Genomic DNA, 26,047 nt, shown 5'->3' with positions numbered 1-26,047 from the left:
CAAGAACTTGAGTTAAGGACAAACCTTTAAACACTCTTACTGCTTTGTTGGTCTCTGGAGTCTACAAAGATAGTCCTCTCAAAACCGCCCATCAACTCTCAGAAGACATGAGCAAGAATGGGAAAGGCCGGGCAAGCTGTACAGGGTTAGCTTTGGAACTTACCACTTCATTTGGGGACTCTTGGAACATGTCACCACATGCTAGCTGCCTCTTAGCATTGCTAAGTGGCCTTTTTGCTTCACAGTACATGGTTGAGAGGTCCATTATAACATCTCTCTACCTAGGTACATGTCAACAAATTTTCATAATCAAAATATTTTTAATAAAGGAAAAAACATACAGTTTATAAGGACATTAGTCAGTGTAACCCCTGCAACACAGAATTTTATTCAGACACTGCTAATAGGGCATTCATAACAATTTAGTAGAACAAGCTGAAATTTTCCTTACCACTGTCTTTAGAAAAGGAGCATAATACATATTGCGGAACTCATGCCTTGAACACAGTTTTGGAGAAAACAAGAAGGAGTGTTTTCTGCCTTTTAGAAGCGCTCACCTCTTGACGTGCCCTAGGCTGGGAGTCTTGGTGCTTGCACTTTAGTCCAGGAGTGTGCTTCTGCCTGGTCCTGAGTCCTAGTATGTCGCCAAAACCAGCACGAATGTGTTCCCTTGGCAGGAGTCAAAATCTCGATTTTTTTCTTTTTAGACTGTTTTGTTTGTTTTTAAATCTTGGATTCTTGATTAATTCAGACAGGCTTCCTTGTCGATCTGAGATTTTTTTAGATTTCTAAATGACTTTTCCTTTTTGTCTTTTTTTTTTTTTTTTGGCTACTTGAAAAAAAAAAAGGGCAGTGATTTTGTTTTAAATATGTCAGTGTTGTCCGAAGCCTCCAAGCAGTGTGTGATAACAGCTCCCATGTATTTCCAGCCAAGTCCATCTACCTCAAGCTTGAGTTCTACTCACTCTGCTTCGCCTAACGTGACAAGTTCTGCCCCATCGAGTGCCAGAGGTCAGTGCCAGGATGTGGGGTAGACTGAGGGTGCCCGCAGAACCTGCTGCCCCCACATACAAGCCCTGTCCTCCAGACTGTTCCAGCTCCACTCCCTGATGATCCTTCCTTTCTTCTCTTCCCAGCTTCCCCTTTGCTGTCTGACAAACACAAACATTCCAGAGAAAACTCTTGCCTGTCTCCAAGAGAGAGACCATGCAGTGCCATCTATCCAACACCTGGGGAAACTTCTCAGGTAGTCCTTGTGGGACGGAGATACTTAGAAAACAAGCAAATGCCTGGAATTGCTTACATGTCTCTGCAGAGAAACGCCGTACCTGCCACAGGCAACCGGATGGGCTGTGTTAGATAACAAGTCTTCCTGAGTGAAGAGTGAACCTCTGTCCCATGCCCATTGCTCGCAATTTCTGTTGGAGCCATATTTCCTATACAGATACAAGGGTTGTTGCTTGAGCAGTAAAGCTGAGCAGAAAATGGGAAATGATCTCACCCTCCTTGACCTGACCCTGTAGTTCACTGCTGCTATTTAAACGTTACAAGGGGTAATTAGGTGGATGAGTTGGAGTGTCTGTGTTTGCATGTGTGCATAGCAGAAATTTGGAGCAGCTTTTTACATTAGCAAAGGACTGTTCAGAGAAGCATGATCTATCCAGCAGCCTCTCTTTTGACCTCTACCTAGTTTGAGAAGCTTCAGACTAGGTACCCAGGAGTGCAGGGCCAATTTCTGTTCACCTTTGCCATTCTTCTGTACTACATTGAGGGAGAAGCAGTTGAGTGCCCAGGCTTTCCCTGTACGCCTCGGGAGCAAAGCACTGTGGCCCTCACGTCCTGCCTGGCCTTGGTTTTGAAGTGGTCCCTCTTGGTCCCAGTGAGGGCAGGGCCAAAGGCCTGGCCCTCCGGGCACTTCAAGGGCCGTGAAGGGTGGTTCCAAAGGTGAAGATTGTTGGGTAATCCTGGGTTTTACCAATGCTTTGGGAATAACTTAGGAGTAGAGAACTATACTTATTTATGTTCCAGCTAATTTTTCTGTTTTTCTACACCATCCTGGCAGAAGTCTGTAACTGCATCTGGAAATGGATGAGAGCGAGTGGGATGTGGCTTGATTGGTTTATCTTTGCTGATTGTATAATCTTCCCGAAAGCCCCAGGATACCTCATCTGCACAACACTGATGTCTCGCAGAAATTCTCTCTGAGTGCGTTTGGCTGAACTAGCTCCCCAGTTTTATTTCCCTTTGTCACTTGGTGTTGCGAGGGAATTTCACACTCTGTTCCATCGGCTCCAGGAGTGCGTGTTGCCAGCATGGGGGACTCTGAAAGCCTTCTTTGATTAGCCTCCGACTTTTCCACTTTTGGTAAAATGTGAAGCAGTGTGTAGTAACCAAAAGCTCAATGCTACACATTGATGTGGTGCATCTCCTTTTAAGGACTCGCACTTTTTCTTTCTTTTTTTTTTTTTTTTTTTTTTTTACTATATTAGGTAGAACCATGTAAAAGTGACATTTTTGTGGGTTAAAAATTGTAGAATATTGTCCATTTCCCGTGTTTTAAACCTAGGACTGAAAACATGTCCATTCACTAGAGATTTTTTGAGCTAATAATTCTTTTTTCATTCTTATTTGCATTTCATATTGCCAGTCTAGCATTTGTATTTATAAAGAACACCATAGCTGTAGTGCTCCTTACTGTTTTTCCCTCCATTTTATTATGAAAATGTATTTACCATTTACATTTAAAATTGAATACAAACTTTTTAAACTTAAAGTTCTTCTCCCCTTTTTTCCTTAAATATAATTGAATTCTTGGTTCGTAGGCTCATCATATACCATGTAAAAATTATTTTGAACAAAAAGTTTCAGTAATGAGACAATCATCTCATTTTCTAGAAGGTCTCACGTGACAGCAAATTGCACCATAAAAATAGACTCTTATACCTTTCCAGAGGCTGCTGTTTAATCATATTGGAGATGGGGCCTTGCCACGCAGTGACCCAAATCTTTCTGCACCTGAGAAAGGTGGGTATAAAGCCAGCCCCTTCATCAGTCCTGAAATGTGGAAGGGTGTGTTTTGTCCTCATTTCCTCCAGTCTCCCGTGTGTCTGTGTGGAAGGCAGATCTTCAGATCTTTAATGATCGGGACTAATTTGCCCCTTAGGGGATTAATGAAAGACAGCCATTGATGATGCATTCTTTCAAAACTGTTTCCTTGTGGGACTGAACAGCAGAACCTGAGCAAGTTAGGAACTCCTCTGTTTAATGGCTTCTGGTGTCATGTCACCAAGGCAATTCCTGTGTTCCCTGAAACAGAGTTGCCAATTAGGTACTTGTTTAGCACAGGGAAAATAGCACCTTCCCAGATTGATTGCCTGGTTCCCCCCCCCTCACCCGCCGGCCCTTTGTTTCCTTTACAAAGCTCACTCTGCCAGTTCTTCTGTTGTTTGTGGGGACTCACATACTATTTAAGAATTGCAATCCAGTGCATAATGGAGTGTGCCCTGCCTCAAGGTCACACACAAAATGAGAAACACATGCATAGCAGTTAATAGCCAATTAGCATCAGTCTGTGCAACACAGCAGAAGATGAACTGCAGATTAAATGTGATTTCCCCCACTGTGCAGGTGGGGGCTTGCGGTAGGTCCCCCACTTGCCTCTCTCAGGGTCAGGCCTCAACAATCAAGTGGTCCCGTAAGCCAACGCATCAAGAGTCACTAATGAAATGTTCCCGTAAAGTGCACTTTAATTGTCCTCATTAAGAACTAAACTGTATTGTCATTTGAGTACACGGGTAGATTAACATTAAAACTTTCCTTGGGAGATTGAAATCAGTGAGAAGAGAGCCAAAATTATTTTAAAACACAAATTTTGCTTTAACGTTACAAGTCAGATATTAATCTTTGCCAGGAGAGCTTATTATTTTTCTCACCACTTCTACCAAAGAAAACCACAAAGCAAATTTAAAACTGAGCAGAAAAAAATTATTTTAGGAGTGGTAATTCCATGCCATTAAATGAATGTGGTCATTTAGAGTAAAAGGTTGGAATCCTACATGTGTCCACCAGATGGCAGCGTCTGTCCAGGGAGCAAGCCGCAGGAACTCTGAAGTCTTGCTTCTGTAAACCTTCTTTCATAGCAGCTATTTATAATCTTGTGTGTCTTGCCCTTGTTCCTAACAGGGTTGTTCCATATTTCTACATCTTACTGAAGCATGGAACAGGCAAATTACAAGAAAGTAATGATACTGTCAGCATTCCAAATTACTTTTTTCAGGACCTACTTCGGTATAATCCATTGATTTCAGTAACAAGAGTTCTTTTCTCAAAGAGTTGGTCATCAGGATGGTGTAGCATTGTAATTCTGCCAGGTAGTTGAAATATTAGCCTTTCGCTGCCTTCCCCCTTTTTGGATGCCACTTGTCCACAAATTTACACTAAAACCCAAGTTTTAAAATAGTTTAGTGACTACATCCTCCATCTGTTATCCAGCATCTAAACACATTTGTAATTCTCAACAAGATTCTATGCTCTTGTAGAGATTTGTAGTTCTGTTGGACTGCTTGAGGGGAAATAAACAGACATGCTACCACCCAATTAAATGTCAACTATAACTGTGAGGTAAGCAATTAAATAAAGGCCTAGTATTTAGGAGGTTTCCTGTTATTGTTGCTGTTGTTGTTTTTAATCCAGCTGATTTTTTCATTCTGGATAATTTGACTTTCTTCTAAGATCGCAAGTGTCGGAGGGGCAAAGTGGTCCATGTGTTTTTAGCTGTGTTATTCCCTTCCAGCTGTGAATCCCACCCCTAGCAGCTGGAGCCTGGACAGTGGGAAAGAAGCCAAGAACATGTCGGATAGTGGGAAAATTCTCTCTCCCCCTGTCCCTCCAAGACCCACACAAACTGGTGGGTATTTGAAGCATTTGAACAATCACTTTTATAAAAGCACTTTTATGACTACTCCAACTTGTCGTGAATTCCTCAGAGAAAAGTGGGCATTGGATGTCTGAGGTAAAAACCTTAGTAGCTGCATAATTCATTTACAATGTTTTTCCCCTCTTTCCTGAACTTCTCACTATACTAAGTCAAACAGCGCTCCATTCCTTATCAACTCCATACACAGATTTTGTAGAATGTTCTCCTGCTCGGCACCGTCCTCGGAATTTGGGGAGGTGCCCTAACCTTGACCAGCCAGTAGTATTTTCTCTGTCCTTTGCTTGAACCACCTCATTCCTGTCAAGCTCTGTGAAGTCAGCCACTTCACTCTTACTCAGGACTGATGCCAGGGTTTCACGTTGCCCCTAAATAGGAATTGACTACCAGTAACTTAATAGGCTTGTGGGGAACAACTGACCTCACATCCGTTGCTGTCCCTTGCATAGAGAAGTCTGTATTCAAGAGGGAGATTTCTTAACGGGTTGATTCAGGGTGATGCATCCCCTCCGGTGATGGTTTAAGAAGCAAGTTCTTAGGCCTAACCTCAGACCTACTGAATCAGGAGATCACCATTTTTGGAGTAAAGCCCTGGAATTGGTATTTTACCAAAGCTTTCTAGATTTGGAGAAAATTCTTAAGAATGTTTTTTTTCGTGAGTTGATAGCAATAACAGGCACCCTTTCCAACTGAATAAGCCGTTTGCTCAGTGAACTTGATACGGTACAGCCTTTAAGACCTGCTCTGCTGACTTGACTTATGCTGGTGATGGGGAGAGTCTTTTCAACGGTCACATATGTCTAGGGTAGTTTTGAAGCTTTACAAATACAACTGGCCTAAATAGGACATTTCCTTCATGGATTTTTCTGGGTTGATCACTCATGTTTCATTTGCTGTATAGTAGCATCTCATCTTTCTGTTTTCTTTTTTAACTAAACAACTTTCTCTGTCTTTTTAAAATACACTGTGTGCTACCCAGTGTATTCTATACTTGCCAAAACTAAAAGTCACCAACAGGTTTTGAAAGGCTTGGGAGATTTTTAGACACAGTAAGAAGTAACTAGGCTTAATTGGTAATCTGTATTAGAATACCATTGTCACCCTGGACAGCGGAAAATGCATCAATCAAGTAATTGGTATCTTATTCATGATGTACATATAGTCAAGTATTCTCCAGTTTAAATTTGGATGTGTCATGATGTTGGAAGCTTGGAAAGCATTTTCAAAGGAACAGTATTATTGATGGTAGTTAAGTTCCTAGGCCCATTCAAACTCGTAAGTAGGCAAGGATACGACCAACTATTTTAGGCCTCTGTGGGAGAATGCCTTTCTAGAGAAACATCTCTGGATATGCCGTGGCTGCGAGGGCTGCTGTGGAGTCCACCGTGGTGGGGCCACTGAATGCCTGGGTCAAGACGAAGCAGATGGTCAGCTACAGTAAACCTGGACTTGTGCCACACACAGCAGTGGAAGAAATACAATTCCCAGTCAGGATCTGTTTCTCCAAGCATACGTGATTTTCTCCCATCATCAACACCCACCGGGGACAGGATAGGAAATCTAAATGCTGGTGCTGGAACGTGGCAAGTGCCGGTGGCATGCCCTTAGTGTGCAGGGCAGAGCAACAGTGGGCCACTCTCTCTGGTCCCCCAGCACCCAGAGCACACAGGTGACTCACCTCTCCCGATTGAACCTGGCACGACCACCCTCCCTTCTGCACTGATTGCTTTCCTGGTCCGTCCTCCTGTCATCATCTGTGGTCACTGTTGGGGGATCTGTAACTGTCTGTCTTTGTTTCCTTCAGCCTCTCTCTAGTTTTCTTAAGCATTGCAAACCTCACTTTGACAGCTGGGAGAATGGCAGCTTATCACAGACCAAGAAACTCTGACCTCACTGAAACCTCTGTAGGTGGAATTGAGAAATCTGTCTCACACTCACCGCATTGACTGCATCACGGCAGCCCTCCGTGTGCGTGCTTATGCCTCAGGGGCCTGGATTTGACCTACAAGCACACGGAGCAGTGCCATCACCCATCCTGAATCCCAGGTGTAGGGTTGAAAGTCTAGTGGGAGAAACAAAGAACACTTCTTTGCCATAATGATGAAATTCATAGAGTACCACTTGCACTCCCACCCCCCCCCGCCCCCCCCCCCAACTTCCACCCCACAGGTGCAAAGAGAAGACCTGAGTAGGAGCATTAGGGAGGTAAACAGAAAACTTCTCATTTCCTGTCTGGACGTGGCCAAGTGTCTTCTGTTTTGGGAGTATTGGGATATGAAAGTGGAGGCTGGTGTGAATTTATTCTCATGGACCCTTTCTAAGTTGCCTGGATGCCCTGGGTCTACCCATTGCTGCCCGGGGCCGGGGTCAGCAGCTATTTTCCAAAGACTTCTCCTCAGCACCTCACACCTAAAAGCACCTTTTGAGATAGATTGGGCAGTGGAAAAGCATCTGGACTTTGCAGAAATGGAACATGGGCCCAGTTCGAGCCTCTGTCACTTCTGTAGAGCATCATGTATGCTCTGGTGACTTTTCACTAATTCTCCCCTGGCTTGGTGCTGCCATCCTTTGTGAGGAATCTGTTTTGGAAAGGTGTCACTTTCTCCCTTACCCCCCTTGCCTAGGAGGGCCTTGGGCACTGGGCCATCTGTAGGAGTTTGTACACAGAGGGCATTTTCAGATTGTCACCTTTCTGTTTTTTCTGGTTTTTGAAAGGATTTCTCTCTCTGTTTACAGCTTCACCAGCAAGACATACAACGTCAGTATCCCCCTCACCTGCTGGGAGATCTCCACTGAAGGTACAGACTCTGACTTAGACTCAGGCTAGAGACTGGCCCCACATTCCTTCTTTCCTTAGGACTCCTCCCGGTGTATCACTGAAGTGCTTTCATTGGTATAGACCAGACAAAGACTATCTAAAGAAGGGGTGGAGGAAGATTGGAAAGAAAATACTAGACTTTGCTTTCAGAGAGCTGCCTCCATGAATGAAACCGTTTGTTTTTATATTAGCCTCATTCCCCAAGTCGGGGAAGTGAGAATGTACAGACTAGGGTCTGTGTATACACTGAACTAGGAAAGAAATATGGTCTCAGTGTATTTCCTAGGATGTTTTCAGTCTGCTCCTTTGGTTTAAGGGACATCAGAAAAAAAGAAAAAGAAAAACAACTTGAAAAACTTGATAATGAAGACCTAGTAAATGGTCTCCTGTACCTTTTTGCTTCTATCAGCCTCACCCATTTTGACAAAGTCAAACCCAACTTCTTCTCTTTTAATATTTTATTCTAAGGTTTTCATTTACAGTAGAGATACATACTTGATAATAAAAAAAAAGTAAAATGAATTCAAAAATTTCTAGGAAACAAATTGAAAAGCTTTAAAGATGAGACGTTTAAGTTGATATGTAAACATAGGCTATTTAACATCTGTAAACATACAAAATCCCTCATGAAGATAAAGAATAATATTTGGTCTCTATCCAAATTGAATCAGATTGGCTGCAAGGATTGTCAATACCTACAGACATTGGTGTTCAGAGCTGCTGCACCAGAGGCAAATACAAGGTTGAAGTGACTGTAAAAAGAATGACTTTGTGTCTGAGTGAGGATTTACATGCTCCATGTCCTTTTTGTTGAGGTATTTCTAGCTAATGTGAAAGAAAAAGACAAATTAGCTTCTAAAAACATAGGGGCAGGTCGTGATCCAATGCATCTGGGTGCTAAGGATAGTTGCTGATAGAAACTGAGAATCTGGAAAACAAAAGCCCCAAAATGGAGAAAATTGCAAGGAAGTGTGATTTCATTTGCATTGCCAACGTTTCTGATGTAGAAATTTGCTGGAGAGTGCAAATTATTTGCTAGGGTTTTTTTTTTTTTTTTTTTTTTTTTTTTTTTTTGGTCATTCTGCAATGCAGCTGTTAATCATAAGGTACATGTGACTGCATTCTCTCTGGAAGCCACGGACCATCACGTTGACGTGATGGGAAAGCAACATGATGTTTCCACATCTTACATGTACCCTTACTCACAAGGAGCTCCCACATATTGCTAATGCAATTAACATCTGCATTTTCCAACTTGCTTTTGCAGAGTAGTAATAACATGGTAAGTCACAGAGGTTGATTCTGTAAAAAGAACCTAAGGGATGAGAATGTTCAGGTAGCTACAAAACACTCCTATATAGGAAGGTGGTGTATACTTCCTCTGCAGAGCTGGTGAGGTTCTAATTGGCCAGGTGTAGCTTTCTAGCCATGTCTCTACAAAAGGGGTTTGAAAAGACAACGGAACGTTTGTGTTGTAACTCCTGCGTTATGTCAGGGGACACACTGCTACCCAGTTATGACCTTTGCAATGCATAGAATGTAGTTTGCTGCCTTAACTTAGTTTTTTTCCAGCAAGTAAGTGATGGAGCTAATCCTCTGCAGAAGACTGAGCTTACCTGCCTTATTTTGAACTTGTGGTCTAATTTTTGATAACGAGCAGTGCATTTGGATCTCTTAATTGGTGATGCTTAATTTTAGGCTCCTGCTAATGAACACATTTGTGTCTACCAGCATTAGTTGAGAGACCAAGGTGAAGTTAGTCTAGGATAACATTTGGCAAAAATGTGTCCCATACAACATTAGTTATGGACCATTATGTGATAAACAGAAAAAAAAATGGTCTGTGGTCAGATACGTGTAGAAAACACTGGGCGGCAAAGTCCTTTCATTTTCTTTATTAGAAAACTTTAACATGCTACTATGCTTTAAATGTACTCAAGGAGTGCATAGTATGTGTTATTTCCCAGCAGAACCCTCCTTTCACAGAGCATCACTTAGGACTCATTTTCCATAGGACACCTGATAGGGAAGTAGCAAATCCAGATGCCAACAGGGTAGACAGCTGACGTGAATGAGCGAAGGAGGCTGGTAGAACAGTGTGGCGAAAGCTACCGTAAACTGAAGAGTTGGTGCCCCGTCTCAAGGGGAAAGCCCCTCATCAGCTTCAAAAATTGAGAAAGCAAGCCATTGTTGCTAGAACTTCCAGGGTTTTTGGTTTTTTTTTTTAATCAAATGCCAAAAAATGTGGGGGTTTTTGAGAAATCTTCCTCTTTAAAAAAATTAGCAACCAAGTCAGGGTTTTAGAAAACACTCCAGATGCAACAAGCCCTGTGTCCAACTCTCGAGCCTGAGAGCTACGCAAGGGCAGCTCCAGGTCAAGGGTGTGGGGTGGGAGCAAACTCAAACATGGGCCTATTGTGCCTGCCTCCTCCTCTGGAGGCCTTTGCTGGGAGGCCTGTCCCCGCTCCGACTGCCCTGGCTGCTGTCCTCCAGTTCTGAGCCGGTCCCTGCTGAGCTGGAAAGGGAAGATAGTAATGCCAGAGCCTTCCGTTGCTGGTTCCCTGTCTTCCAAATCACAGGACTAATTATATGCCTCTGAATTTTCTTCCTGATTACATTTGTCCTCTTTCTATCCTGAAAATGGGCAGTGAGGTAAGCTTGGATGAATGTTTTCTGTGCTGAGAATAACACCACCTCAAATCCGAGTCTGGGGGGTTTGCCGTAGGCCAAGAAGGGCTGCCATCACCAACCACCACAGCTTGGGAGGCTTAAACAAGAGAAATCTATTTTCTCACGGTTCCTGGAGGCTACAGGATCCCCAAACAGCCGTCACCAGGCTTGGTTTCTCCTGAGGCCGCTCTCCTTGGCTGGCACATGGCCCCCTTCTCGCTCTGCCTTAACGTGGCCTTTTCACTGTGTGGCCAAATGTCCCCTTCTTATAAGGATACCAGGCAGGCCTACCCCGAAGGCCTCATTTTAAGGTACTGCCTCTTTAAAGACCCTGAGCCCAGATGCGGTGACATTCTGAGTATTGGGGATTAGGGCTTGAGTTCAGGGGCCTGGGAGGGTTCGTCGTGCAGCCCGGCACGGTGTTCAGGATGGCCGTGACTTTTCTCTCCTCTGCCTTTCCCTTGCATTTGGGCAGGGCTCGGTGCAGTCCTTCACTCCCTCTCCAGTGGAGTATCACTCCCCGGGACTGATCTCCAACTCCCCCGTCCTGTCGGGCAGCTACAGCAGCGGCATCTCTTCTCTCAGCCGGTGTAGCACCTCGGAAACCTCAGGCTTCGAAAATCAGGTGAACGAACAGTCGGCGCCGGCGGCGGGGCCGGGCTACAGTGGGCCGGAGGAGCCGGTGCGCAAGGAGAGCAAAACGCCGCCGCCTTACAGCGTGTACGAGCGGACTCTGCGGCGGCCCGTCCCGCTACCTCACAGCCTCTCCATCCCGGTCACGGCCGAGCCGCCCGCGCTGCCCCCCAAGCCCCTGGCGGCGCGGCCCGGCCACCTGGAGAACGGGACCCGGAGGACTGAGCCCGGCCCGCGGCCCCGGCCCCTGCCTCGCAAGGTCTCGCAGTTGTGAGTCCCTCTGCTAGTCCCCTGCCAGGAGGCCCGGCCGTTTACAAGAGAATAGGCGGTAGGACCAGGAGATGTTTAGTGTAGGCACTTTAATAACTTACCCAGATTCGTCTTGCAGTGAATGGAATTAAAACCTGCTTATTAATATGTTGCACAATATTAAAAGTTACTGATCTAAAACGCCGGATGTTACATGGAGTATGGCTGACTTTCCTTAAAACGTTTCTCGTTTGGAAGTGGTAAATAGTGCTGAAGACTTCTTTTGTATCTTTTTATGTTCCCTTTTTTTTATCTAGTTTAATCTTAAAACCAATACGAGATTGTCCAACAATAGGGCGCCTGATGTTGTACACTTTTTACTGAATACTTGATACTCCGAGAAAGCTTATTAAGTCGATGCACATCCTAACACGACGGTCCTTACTTTAGAAGGCTTCTTCTGTATATAAGGGGAGGTCTCGCTCTTTCCATGAGAAGACCGATCCGTGCACTTCAACAGAATCACAAGTCAGCAGGCTTATTAGACAATACACTTAAGGGGTTGCAAGAAATAGGGCTGCAAGTTGTTTTGTTCTTGAAACAAAAAGAGTTCTTTAAGGTTGCTTTTGACATTGACCACTGTCTGCTTTCTTCAAACTCTGCTTTGTGAATTGGTTGGTGAATCCTTTAGCACCCTGATATCATGGTATCTACTGTATTTCTTTTCAAGGTGCAATTTACTTTGAGAGTTCCAATCGGCTAGATTAAGCAAAAGACCCCAGGAGAAATGTTTACTTGAATCTTGCGCAAGCTTCCTTACTTGATCGTTTCCTCTGCAGCATATTTGTCACTGAAGAAGCGCAGATGTTCACGTGTTAAATGGGCACAAATTAATGTGTCCCATTAACAAGAATTCAGGAATCAATACAGGACAGTATTAAATCAATAGGGTAAATGAAGAAAAAAACCTTAGAGAAAATATATTAGCATGATTAAATGGCAAAAGGACTTTCAAAAGGCAAGGGCATTAACTTTTAATCCTGCACCAAATAGAAGATTCTTCACAACTCTCCAAGCTCCTACCGGAGCTTGTCTTCTTAGCTGATCCTGTCTTTGCTGATGGGTGAGATGGCTGTAGACCCCGCTGGCTTGAGGACCGACACACAGCATCTCAGATCTAGGTAGGGATGCTGATGCCCCAGTTGCAGACATGTGGAAAAAGCACCTTGTATTTAGTAATGTATTTTGTAGCCTTGTTTTTTTCTTTTACTGACTGTTTATAACACTCAATAAATATGAACTGTATTTTAAATCACACTGTTAAATATTTTCCCTCTTTTGTTGGGAAGCTCATTTTAGTTTAACCCCATTTGTTTTTGTTGATAGCTTACCTGGAAGGCAGTGACCACTTTTTTATATTCTCTTAATGAAACCATTCAGCAGGTATACGCTGTTGAGGCTGGTTATAGAGGTTTTCTATAATAAATGTTCAAGTATTTTTGTACATAACTGGTTAATTTTAATAAGAGATACCATTATGTGTAAAAAAAAAAGTAAAAATAAAAGCAAACAGTTGTGGATGCAGTATGATTGTTATAATTATGCCAAATACTTTATGTATGGAAAAAGAATATTTGTACATATGTGCTTTTAACAATAATTCTGCCATATTGACTTTACAATTTTGAATGTCAGAAAAATTAATATATGTTAAATATTTATGTTTAGTGAAAGTATTCATAATTGAGAAAAGGAACATCCGAATTTTAGCTTTGTATCTTGCAAGTTTTGCAGTTGGAAATTTCTGGAACTAGCTTTTGCCTTGATGATAACACTTTGTGTTTGTAATCACATCCTTAAATACACATACACACACACACACACATAGGAAGCTCCATATTCCTGTTGCTTTAAAGAAGTAAAGCCTTCCATTTAAATAAGTTGACATGCATATAAGATAACAAAGCTTTGATTTCCTTTTCCTTTGTAATTTAATAGATTGTTGACTAGTGCTTGGGCACAGTATAAATCAGTGTTATTTGCTCTTGAAGCCCTTTTTTAAAAAGTTTTTCTGGCAATGAACAGTTCAATTTATCATGTGCGTGTATTTCTGAAGCAGCTATATAGCAGAACATTTCAAAAGATTCTGTTAGCTCAGATGTTCATGTTGGTTGCTGCTGAATGGTAAATATTTAATAAAATTACCTGATTAATCTTAATATAACTGTCTTTATTACTGTCATCAGTGTATCTTTACCTGAAATAGAAGCTTTGTGAATCTCTCGTCATATCGTGAAATTTTTGGACTTCTTTGTTGATAGGTCCTATTTTGTTGTTGTGCCTTGCTTGATGCACTTCTCCCTACAAAGCATATTTATACATTAGAGAAAAAAAGTTAAAAGATAATGGTATTGGTTACTACCAGTAGAGAAATGAGATTTACCTGGGTGATAGACTGTTAATTGACTTATCCAGAGCCATTTTTAAAAATCAAACCAGAGGCACCTTAGTGGCTCAGTTGGTTGAACATCCTTCTGACTCTTGGATTTCGGCTCAGGTCATGATCCCAGGGTTGTGGGAGTGGGATTGAGCCCCGCATCAGGCTTTGCACTGAGTGTGGTGCCTACTTAAGATTCTCTCTCCCCCTGACCCTCTCCTCTCCCCTACTTGTGCACACATGTGCTCTTACTTTCTCTCTAAAAAAAAAAAAAAAAAAAAAAGTCCAAGTTTGTCTGCATAGGAAAACTTGACATAAGACAGGTAACTGCAAGACATACAAAGGAATAGCCACCTTTGCCAGCTGTGACAAACTCTATCCACAGGCCAGCTTTTCTCCCTGATTTTCATTAAAAAAAACGGGAAACATTTGACAAACACTGCAAAACCCATCAACTACAAGATTGCTGTTAATAAAAGCTGGCTTTAATTTTGTGAAATCTGTCTATGCTGTGTTAGGGTTACAACATTTATGTAGCTCAGTGCTAAGCGAGCTGTTGTCTAAAGCCTCTGTCCCATTAAATACCAAATACCATTTAAAGGCCATGGTCAATGTCCTCCTGATTGTTTCTCAACATTAACTAAGTCATTTTAGAGCATTTTCGATCATTTTCATTACAACAGACCCCATAAGTATTTCGATTCCACAAGCATAATTATGATATGAATAGCTCTGCTTCCTACCTAAGTAGTCTTGTCTCTGGATTGTTATTGATCCACAAAACACAAGGAAGAGAATAACAAGTTGCACAGCTTTGCCTTTATTTGATCTTTACATATTAAAATGTGGCTGCACCAAAATGAACTCCTAGTTATTGATTGAAATAAGCCTTGCCCTCATTATATAAGAATACCATTTAAAACAGGCTTGAAAATTGTCTAAATACCAATTCCCTTACATGACTATTGTTATTTTTACACCTTCCTTTCATCTTTCTACATGTATTTATTGCAAAGTTTTTCTACACTGAGTGTGGTTTCCCAAGTATCATCAACATAATCTGTTAATACGGGACAGACTCAGTGCCGCTAGGGAGAGCACTGCCTCATTAGAGCTTTGGTTCTGTCTCAGGGAGGGAAGGGCAGGATCAGGTTTTACTGAAATTTTGGAGTTTTGTTTAAGGTGGGACTTTCAACGAGCAGGCATTAAGACTGGATGCATATCATGATATAATTGCTCAGGGTGTTTTTTTTTTTTTTTTAATGTTTGTTTATTTTTGAGAGAGAGAATCCTGAGCAGTCTCTATACTGTCAGCACAGAGCCCAACTTGGAGCTTGATCCCACAAACTATGAGATCGTGACCTGGGCTGAAATCAAGAGTCAGACACTTAACTGACTGAGCCACCCAGGCACCCGTGTTCAGGTGTGAAGGATATAATGAGGCAAGAATTTTGGGTTGAGGGGCTCAAAAAGCCTTAGGATATGAGCTATCAGTTGATGATTTCTATTGATGAATTAATAGGATCCGTTGAAAAGTTCCTGTTATGAATAAATTTATGTGCCTCGCCAAGAGGTTCTTGGTAAACTTATGCTAATGAACATTGGAATATGGAGTCATATTCATGTAGACAAAATCTGTATGAGGTAGTTTTAATTCTCAACATCAATGTTTTACACAGTTACAATCACACTATACCTGGATAAATTATCCTTATTTTATGTTTATTTGTATATAACATGCATGTAAAAGCAAAATATATATTCCATAATTTATTTAGCCATTCTCCTATTAATTGACATTATATTGTTTCCAACCTGTTCCTCCTACAAATAACACCATTGTGACTATTCTTACATACAGCTTTTTCCATGTGTTGGATTATTTCCTTACAACGTATTCCTACACTGAAATTGCAAAGGCAGAGGAATGATGATTTCTGTAGTTCTTTTGCATATTGGCAAATTTATTCCCAAAACTGTCGTACCAATTTTAATGCCACCAGCAATATCTTTCCGAGATTGGATATTGATGCAGTGTTTTGTGCTATGTGGGAAGAAAATATTGCTGCCTTACCGAAAATTTGAAAAAAATGTTAGTAAGTCTTTTACAGCATCTGTGCTAAGGAAATTGATATCCTTACAAAGGAAATGAAAAGGAGAGATGAGAAAACAGGAAAATAACAAGCTAATGGTAATACTCATATGGCACCTACTGAAAATACTTCATCCTACAGAAGAGATTGCTAGGAAGATCATCTGTATGGAATACTAGAAAATCCTTAGCATTTTGAACACAAGTTTATCCAGAGTTTACCCCTGTCATTCACAATCAGTGAAAGAATCAAAAAGCTAGAAGGACAGTGACCTGAATAACCATAATAAATGCTACAGTCTGCTGAATAAACTGTCCTGTCCACAAGAAGATTAAGCTGATTAAGTCTGGGGTGTTTGAACTTACTGAAGAGTAAGTTCTTAGTTTCAAGAGTGTTGAAGGGTGGAGGAGACAGATTTCTAGAATGCTATGCAGTGACAAAAATGAAGTTAATGCCAGAGAGAACAAATTTTATAAAAGCAAATGTAATCATAGTGCACTATGTGGGTCTGCTACATATAATATTTGCATAGCCATGGAGAGATAAAACTCATGTATTGATCTCATCCAAAATCATAATATGATTAGATTGGAAGGATGAGGGTAAGAAGTCTGTGTGGAGAATAAAATAAAGGGATGTCTATAAAGGGACATCACTAGTGAAGGGGAGGAAAAAATTTTCCTTAGTCCAAGGTTCTTCTAGCTGGGCTAAGAATTAAATCTACATGAGACATATTAACAGGAGAAACAAACTTACTTTCCCTATGATCCAAAAGTTTACTCCCCAAAATAGTATGAGAGCAAAAATTGTCATTGTCCAGGTGGCAGGAATATATGGTATCTCGCTCCCACAAATGTGAGATACCTCCAGGCACAGACTCGCTAATCTGCGATACCAGGCAGGCATTACTGGAATGGGACTTTCCAGCACTAACACGCAATGAAGGTTGAGATGACAAATGTCCTTTGTGGGCTGGGGGATCTCTCATAACAAATTCCTAAGAGCTGGCACAGCTGGACAAAGAGAGTCCTGCTTATAACTGCATGTCTCAGATCCCCATTCTATTTGGTCACCAAAGCACATCCAGGTAAGTGCACCCTCCAGATAGTGGAGAACACAGAGAATATTCTCACTGGTCACAAACCAAGTCCTTAGACACTGAAGATGAAAGGAAAACCTCATCCGGTTTCTCTTACATGCACTTTAACAGCTTTAGCTCAGCCTTGAGTCTCCTAATACACAGGAGGAATGTGCCATAGGGCTGAAGATTGTGTGCTGTGCAGTGCATTTCATTGCACAGAACTTTTTTTTGAGGTTGCCAGGTGACCTAGTGTCAATCTAACCCATTCCGTGACAAACATCCTACCACAGGAAACTGGGTTAGGTGGCGAATGCTCTAAAAGCTTTTAAGCGCTTGATTCGTGCCCACCACCCTTGCAGCTTTGGCTTCCAAGATGTCCCATAGCAACAGTTTTTACCTCATGTGCACTTTAACCCACAACAAAGTTTGTCTAAATAGACACTGGTTTGATGAGAACCACTGAATTCGCCCATGCGGGGAGTCTGAACAGTAGGCTTAGAGGGTCCGTTCCTGTGTTCTCCCTGTGGGGTGTGTGTGTGTGTGTGCGCGCGCTTAATGACAAATGGCATAAAAGGCAAAGAAAAACAAAGACCGTCTCTGGGAGGAAATGGATCAGTAACCCAAGAGTACTCTACCAAATTTTTAGCAAGAGCCATGAAGCCCCAGGAACTAGTTCCAGTTCTTTTATCTGCTGAGTTTAGAAGACAACTTTCACCCCTCTTTTTCCATTGGACCCCACAGAGATTTCAGAAGGCCAACATAAGAAGTCTTACCTTCTGTCGATTTTGTGTCCTATGTCCCAAGATCTCAAAGCTGCAGAGTCTTCAGAGCAAATGTCCAGGGGAAGTTTATCCTGCTGACAGCTTCAAGTGAAGGAAAGGAAGAAATTTTCCTTGGTCCAGGGTTCTTCTAACTGTGCTGAGGATTAAATTCATGTGAGATAGATTAACAGGAGAAAATAAACCAAAGTTTAATAACATGAGCACAGAGGCCCAATTATGAAATTGAGACCTAAAGAAATTACCAGTGCCAGGCAGTTTTTATACTTTCTAGACAGACAATCTGTGAGGAATTGACAGGACAAAGAAAACTTACCTTTGGGAGTTTCAACTGGTAAATAATTCTAAACGGAATTTGGGCTGGGGTAGTAAATTAGTAAAAAGTAATAAGCTTTGTCTATACAGCTTTCTTGGCTCTGAAGTTCCTGTCTTTAGTGATAAGGATATCTCTACCTCCTGGTACAGGAAGGGTACCTTTTTTATGGGAGATCTGCCACTTTCAGGGAAACAGAGGACAGTCTGAGTGTCCTTAGGCTGTCTCTGAAATAAGTTTGATTTAAAATAATCCGTATGCCTGGGGCACCCGGGTGGCTCAGTCGGTTGAACATCTGACTTCGGCCAGGTCATGATCTCATGGTTCATGAGTTCGAGCCCCGCGTCGGGCTCTGTGCTGACAGCTCAGAGCCTGGAGCCTGCTTCGGGTTCTGTGTCTCCCTCTCTCTCTGCCCTTCTCCACTCATGCTCTGTCTCTGTCTCTCTCTGTCTCTCTCTCTCAAAAGTAAATAAATGTTAACAAATTAAAAAATAACTTTTTAAAATTGAAATAATTGTTGGGGCTCCTAGGTGGCTTAGTCAGTTGAGTGTCTGACTCTTGATTTTGGCTCAGGTCATGATTGCACGGTTCCTGAGATCCAGCCCTACACTGTCAGCGTAGATCCTGCTTGGGATTCTCTCTCCCCACCTTTCTCTGCCCCTTTCCTGCTTGTGTGCCCATGCTCTCTCTCTCTCAAAATAAACAAACCTAGTAAAACAAACAAATAAACAAAATTGAAATAATGGTCTCTGGGAAGTGAAAATGGAACAGAAATATTGTAGGGGACTCCTGTTTTTCACGGCAGCTTTGTAGAACCGTCTGCATGTATGACTGTGCTACATTTTAAGAGACTGAAAAATAGGAATTCTGAAACATTCAGATACCACCACACTGGTTTCACCTTCCCTAGCTTATGTTTTCCCCACCTTTCTATGACATTACTGATTACAATCCAGAGCTATTTGAGAAGCCCTATGGAGTTTGCAACCAGGCTTCTACTTAAGGGAATGTGGGCAGCAGGCAGCAGGAGTGAAGGGGAGGAGTTCTGGACGGTATGAAGCTCCTGCTGGGGCCGAAGTGATTGGCAGGAAGCAAGTATGTTTTAATCACATTGGATAAGTCGTTTGCAATAGGTTAAAGGGCAGGCCCCTCCTTGTTCTTAGCAGCAACACTAAGCAGCCAAGAGTAACAATTTTTAGACCAATTCTAAAAGGATTCTGCTAGTTTTACCAGTTTACAAATTCCTTCTATGTCAGTAATGTCAGTTTTCTTATTCACATAAAGCACACATAGGTCTGGCTGTAACTTACGTGGGAACAACAGTCAATAGTCCCAGGTTAATTCCCTCCAGGAGGGGGAAACCCAGTAAACACATAGTGAGGTTAAGTGGGCCTGGGGCCTATAATGAAGAAGTTTGGTGCAGGGTCTCCTGTCATACCCCCTGTCCCTCCCCTCATGATAGCTCAACCTCTCGCCCAGTCACCCACAACCTACCCAAAGTTATTCCCAACCCCGAGGAAAAGATGTTGTCATCAGGATCAAGCTCTCCACCCAGGAGCTGATACCATCTTACCTCCCTCCTCTGAACCCTTCCACACCAGTGAGGAAGTGAGGGAGAATCTGGTGGTGACCTTTGACCCCATTTTCCACAGGGATCTGATGCCTGTCCCTGAAAACAAGAACAAATACAACTGAATACCTAACTCAGACAGCAGGCTGACTTTTCTTTTCTGTCTTTCTCACCTTTTTATTCCTTTTGGTAAGGCAACTCTCTAAGCCCAAGAATCTACAAAAAGTTGGCCAACTTCACAGTATTAAATTTCAAAACTTATGTAAACCAGAGCGAGATACAGCCAAGATAAAAAAAACAGACAAAAAGAAAAAAAAAATTTGTACTAAGTCTGACAATGGTAATATCTTTGTAAAGAATTCATACACATTGATTTTAAAAATTAATAATGGGGCGCCTGGGTGGCTCAGTCGGTTAAGTGTCCAATTTCACCTCAGGTCATGATCTCACACTGTGTGGGTTCAAGCCCCATGTCAGGCTCTGTACTGACAGCTCAAGGCCTGGAGCCTCCTTCAGACTCTGTGTCTCCCTCTCTCTCTGCCCCTCCTCTGCTAGTGCTCTGTCTCTCTCTGTCTCTTAAAAATAAATACAAATGTTTACAAAAATTTTTAAAAAAATCGGGGCGCCTGGGTGGCGCAGTCGGTTAGGCGTCCGACTTCAGCCAGGTCACAATCTCGCGGTCCATGGGTTCGAGCCCCGTGTCAGGCTCTGGGCTGATGGCTCAGAGCCTGGAGCCTGTTTCTGATTCTGTGTCTCCCTCTCTCTCTGCCCCTCGCCTGTTCATGATCTGTCTCTCTCTGTCCCAAAAATAAATAAACGTTGAAAAAAAATTTTTTTTTAAATAAAAAAAAATAAAAAATAGGGGCACCTGGGTGGCTCAGTCGGTTGAGTGCCCGACTTCGGCTCAGGTCATGATCTCGCGGTTTGTGAGTTCGAGCCCCACGTCAGGCTCTGTGCTGACAGCTCAGAGCCTGGAGCCCGCTTTAGATTCTGTGTCTCCCTCTCTCTCTGGCCCTCCCCTGCTCATGCTCTGTCTCTGTCTCAAAAATAAATAAAAATGTTTACAAAAATTTTTAAAAATAAAAAATAATGAAGACACTATTAAGCGGTGTATGTATCAGAAAGAAAGGGAGAGACTATGTTAACAGGCAAGTAAATAGGTAATTTACAAAAGATGAGCCATAAACAAACAAACATGGGAAATTAACAAAACTACTAATCGAAGAAAAATAAATGACAACAATAAAGTAACATTTATTGCTTATGAAATTAGCTACATGTAGAAAACGACAGCACTGATTTCTGGAAAGAATATGGTAAAAGTTGTATCCAGTGATACAACTGATGGCACTAAGGATAACCTTTTCAAATTTTTTTTAACATTTCATTTATTTTTGATACAGAAAGAGACCATGAGCCAGGGTGGGGCAGAGAGAGAGAGGGACACAGAATTCAAAGCAAGCTCCAGGTTCTGAGCTGCCAGCATAGAGCCCGACGCAGGGCTTGAACTCACAAGCCGCAAGATCATAACTTAAGCAGAAATCACACGCTCAACCGGCTGAGCCACCCAGGCACCCCCCGCCCCAGAATAACCTCTTCAAATAAAATTTGGTAATATGGATCCAGAGTCTAAAAAATGGTCACGTCCTTTGAGCCATAACTTCATTACTAGAAATCTATGATAAAAAAAAAAAAATTCCAAATGGGACATACATACATGGAGAAACAAGAGGCAAAAATATCAAGTCATAGAGATATTAGTATAGAGCTAGTCACAGAAAATGAACACATCCAATCAGTGGAATGGTACACACTAATTTTTAAAATGTTTTTGAAGACCAGTAACAAAGGGGAAACCCTAATAGTGTACAAAATGAAAAATAGTGTGCATATACTTTCAACCTTTGATTACAGGAATTTGTTCTTCTTTAATGTTTAAAAATTGATATATAGTTGACAGTTTTGCATTAGTTTCAGGTATAAAACACAGTGATTCGATATCTCTATACATTATGCTATGCTCACCCTGTATACCAAAGTATAGCTACCATCTGTTACCATACATCACTATTACAATACTGTTTACTATATTCCCTGTGCTGTACCTTTTATTCCCACAATTTGTTCGTTCTATAACTGGATGCCTGTATCTCCCTCTCCCCTTCACTCCTTTTGCCCATTCCCCACCCCCCCTCCACCTCTCCTCTGGCAACCATCACTTTGTTCTATATATTTATGGGTCTCTTTTTTTTTTTTTTTTTACTTTTTAGCTTCCACAAATAAGTGAAATCAGATGGTATTTGTCTCTGTCTGACTTATTTCACTTAGCATAATACCCTCTGGGTTCATCCATATTGTCACAAATGGCAAGATTTCATTCTTTTTTATGGCCGAGTAATATTACATTGTGTATAGATAGCATATCTTCTTTACCCATTCATCTTCGAATGGACACTTAGGTTTCTTCCGTATCTTGGCTATTGTAAAAAATGTTGCAACGAACATAGGGGTGGGTATATCTTTTCAAATTAGTATTTTTGTTTCCTTTTAGTAAATACCCAGTAGAATTACCAGATTGTATGGCATTTCTATTTTTAATTTTTTTGAGGAACCACTCTGCTGTTTTCCACAGTGGCTGAACCAATTTACGTTCCTACCAACAGAACACTTTTTTTACGTGCATACTTTTAAGCAATTCACCAAACTGATAAAGGTTGTTAAGTAGTGAAATTATGAATAACAATTTGTCTTTATTTTTAATTTTCCAATTTTTTGAGTTATTATTCATAATGTACAAGAAAAAAAAAGGAGAGATAAGAAGGCCAAGGGGAAACCAATTCACATTATTTTCTAGACATGGGGAAATCCTGGGCAAGGAGACACAGGAGAGCCTCAGACGTGGATCTGGTGAACTTTGCTAATCTTCTCACAACTGAATAGGGTGGGCTGATCCTTCCACCCCAAGGAACAGACTACTTCCTCCCCTCAGTGGTTCTGAGGCCCCTGTGAATGAACTACAGCTAGGACCTGTGGGGATGTAATGTAATGGAGTGGGGAAAAATAGAGCTAAGAGGTAAGAATAAGGGGTTGGCCCACAATGGAATCATAGGTCCACAACATCAAAGTAAAAGGATGGCAGGAGGAAGAACTGGAGAAAAAAAGGCTGAGTGTAAGCAGGGGAGGCCAAGTGCTTGGGGAGAGGACCAGGAGATCCAGAACAACAGACTAAAAACAGAAAGACAGTGCTTTGAGGTGTGTGCTTGGGAAGAGTGGAAAACGTGCAGGCGTAGACTAAGGTAATTTTCCGAATGCCAATGTTGCTCCATTATAAAGATTTCACACGTTTTTCATGAAAAGAGAAACAAGAACAATAGGATATTGTTATCTATGTTGGCTTAGATTTACAACTGTCCAAACTTGGGGAGAACTTTATTCTGTCTTCTTACAGGGTGTTGCAGTGTTCTCGGTTTTTGTGTGGTTAATGATAGTAGGTGAGAAAGTTATCCCCAATCTCCTTGCTCTGGATGATGCTTGGTGCGGGTGGGGGACTAGGGCCCAGGGCCATCCAGTACTCTTGAGGAAGTAAGACGGGACAATTACAGAAACTACTTCTAATACTCTTCCATGCACTAGTCAAACCATTTCACAGGAATGAGTGGATTAGTTATCATCTTGGCCTCAATATTTAGTAGGATGTTGTTTCTTAGTAGTAATATTTTGTAGTTTAGTTTCAACCTGTTGTACTCTTTCCTCTTAGCTGTGATTTTACAAAAGTTTTAGTCTAAAGGTCTGAGGTTCATTTTGAACCATGAGCCTTGAGTGTTTGATTACTGTAGAATTTAAGTCAGATATACTAGAGCAGCTGATGAGTAGGTAATGACGCCAGAAACTCTTTTTCTTTTCTCCCATATTCCTATTACTGGCTTTTAAAGAATATTCCTACATTCTTTAAGCTGGTAGAAGGCTATATGTTATTCAGCTCTGAGTTGTCAGCACAGAGCCCAACGTGGGGCTTGAACTCACAAACTGCAAGATCATGACCTGAGCCAAAGTCAGACACTTAACCGACTGAGCCACCCCAGTGCCCCTAAAAAATGTTTATTTAGGGCCTACTACAAATGTATAGGCCTACAAAGAAATACAATCGTCTCCCTTTGCTAGGAATTTATTGTTAACTGAGAAAAATGAAGATATGTATTTTGACTAGTGAATAGCATCATAAGAAATGTCATTATAGACACGAATAAGTGATTACTCACCAAATTAGTGGCACAGCCCATAAATGCAGACTTCATAATACTACATATTCCATTCAACAAATAGGTTCAAACACCATGCTTCTCTTGCTGTTAGGCTGATTTTCTTGAAAACACTGGAACTAAGTTTGTCTGAGGCTGATGATCCTGAAGACCTGTTTTGGGGTTCCTTATTTTTAGAAAAGGACACTTAGGTAAATGTCATGAATCTATGACACACTTGACTATGACATAAGGGGGTAATACTCCAAGTGTGGTCTTGGGGCATAGAAACTGACAAGACAATGTTTCCACCTTGGAGGAGGTTCTGGACTAATGGAAAGGAAGAGAAATAGACCAGCATTTAAACACAGGGTGATTCTGCTATTGGGCAAACTATCTACCAACACTCCTCTTGACCCAAAAATTGCACTTCTAAAAACCTATTCCAAAAAAAATCCCTAACAGAAATATGCACAATTATTTATGCATAATCATTTCAATACTGATTATAATAATGAAAAATTTTAGATGTTCTGACTGGCTAACAGTAGGGAATAGAATAAAATTTCCATACATTGTAACTCTCAATAGGTTTTAAAAGGTTTGATGTATAGGTCTATTTATTGACATGGAAAGATATTTACAACACTGCTAACTAAAATTTTTTTATGATATAAAATAGCATGTATAGTATAAACTCATTATCAAATAACTATATGCCCATATATACATAAATATGTGTGTGTGTATATATATATATATATATATATATATATATATATATACACTTAAAGATATTCTAGAATATATGCCAAAAGTTTAGTTTTTATTAGATCCAAGGGATTATACATTTAGGTTGTTTTTTTTTTCTCTTTTTACTTATATGTATTTTTAATTTTTCTATGATTTCTTTATTTCTGTAAATAAATAAATAACTAGCCAAACAGATGGATAACTAATAAGGCATGATAAGGACTATTACAGAGTCATGAAGAGAATATGACGGTAGTGCTAAGGCATTTAACGTAGGCTGGGGGGTAATGGGTGAAATGGGTAGAAAAGGCATCAGAGAGGTGGTAACCCTTGATCAAAGACTTGAGAACAACCAAGAATGAATGACAGGGAAAAGACATTCCAGGCAGAGAGACCTGTACAAACAGAGACCCAGGAGTCAGTAGTGTTTAGGGGCTGGTAAGTTGGCTCTGACTGCAGGAGCATTAGGGGGCAGACAGAGACATGTTGGTAAAGAGGTGGGCAGGTAATGAAAGGCACAGTTTGCCATGCCAGGGAGTTCAGACTTTTCCTAGTGGTACTAAGAAGCCTCTAAAGGATTTTTAAATAGGGGGATGTCTAGCTCAAACTTACATTTTAGAATGATTGCTGTAAAATTGCTCACAGTGTTTTATAAGGGGGACGGACTATAAGAAATAGCCAGAGGCTCCTATGGGTTTGCACTAAGTACAATCTGACTAAAGGCAGACATGTAGAGAAACAGGAGAGACAAATATAAGACATCTATTTGCAGTGGAAATAATAGAATGCATCTGGGAGAGAAGTAGTTGGCCTATGGAGTGGGAGAAGATGTTCCGGAGAATGGGAATGGTATCCAGAGGACATAAAAGGGATTTTTCTTGAAAAAAGGCTCCCGGCTCCTGGTGCTGAATACAAACCAGCATTTTGAGGGATATGGTGGGACTTTAAAGAGTTCACTCCTAGTGGCCATGTTTCATCCCTGTAGTGGGAGAATTATTTGCTGAGAATAAGGACAGTGAGCTGGTAAATTAGGCCTGAGGAAAGCTGTGAAGTTTGGGCCAAATTTGTTAGAGCTGGTGATGTCTAAACATATTTAAGTATTAGTGGGCAGTGTGGAGGGCCAGTTATGATGTGATTGGAGATCACAAATTTGTGATGACATCAGTTGGTGCAGTTTTATGATTTTCTCCAAGAGCAGCCAGGACGGTAGGTGAAAGTTGCCCTCATCCTGGTTCATTAAACTTGAGGGCTAGCAGGGCATGAAGGACCAGGTGGCAAAGACACATGTAAAGTAATAGGCCTTTGGGCTAGGTCAGGCAGGGAGGGAAGTCAAAACTTGTGGGTTTCTGATAGACTTGGAAGGTGACTGGAGGTATGGACAAAGCCAAAGAGGGGATGTGGAGAAAGTGAGAGCTGGAAGGAGAGGAAGGTGGGCCAAGAATTTGGTACTGATGATTATCAGATTGAGCAGTTTAGAGGG

General features: G+C 41.5%; 1 protein-coding gene and 1 long non-coding RNA gene across 8 annotated transcripts in view; one reads left to right on the top strand and one right to left on the bottom strand.

Annotated features, from left to right (window-relative positions):
- Nucleotides 1-13,522, top strand: part of DOCK4 (dedicator of cytokinesis 4) — a 434,985-nt gene extending 421,463 nt beyond the window's left edge. For 3 of the 7 annotated variants that reach the window (XM_019825719.3, XM_019825718.3, XM_011280513.4), the window contains 6 exons: nucleotides 930-1,011; nucleotides 1,137-1,246; nucleotides 2,952-3,024; nucleotides 4,793-4,906; nucleotides 7,670-7,731; nucleotides 10,897-13,522. In XM_019825719.3, the coding sequence (XP_019681278.1) occupies nucleotides 930-1,011; nucleotides 1,137-1,246; nucleotides 2,952-3,024; nucleotides 4,793-4,906; nucleotides 7,670-7,731; nucleotides 10,897-11,328 (873 nt within the window). In that variant the 3' untranslated portion in view covers nucleotides 11,329-13,522. Of the gene's footprint in view, nucleotides 1-848; nucleotides 1,012-1,136; nucleotides 1,247-2,951; nucleotides 3,025-4,792; nucleotides 4,907-7,669; nucleotides 7,732-10,896 lie in introns of all 7 variants that reach the window. The other 4 variants (XM_045052625.1, XM_045052624.1, XM_019825720.3 and 1 more) reach the window with 3 other exon arrangements.
- Nucleotides 786-24,507, bottom strand: LOC109497554. Its single transcript, XR_006594429.1, has 5 exons — nucleotides 23,836-24,507; nucleotides 19,580-19,675; nucleotides 17,688-17,832; nucleotides 13,561-13,664; nucleotides 786-3,306 (listed from the first exon to the last, which is right to left on the bottom strand). It is a non-coding gene; the product is annotated as an uncharacterized LOC109497554 (long non-coding RNA).
- Nucleotides 24,508-26,047: the final 1,540 nt, after the last annotated feature.

The sequence above is a fragment of the Felis catus genome, chromosome A2, assembly GCF_018350175.1.
Source record: "Felis catus isolate Fca126 chromosome A2, F.catus_Fca126_mat1.0, whole genome shotgun sequence".
Taxonomy (NCBI): Eukaryota; Metazoa; Chordata; class Mammalia; order Carnivora; family Felidae; genus Felis; species Felis catus.
Note: the sequence above shows the minus strand (reverse complement) of the source record. Positions and strands in the feature narration are given on the sequence as shown.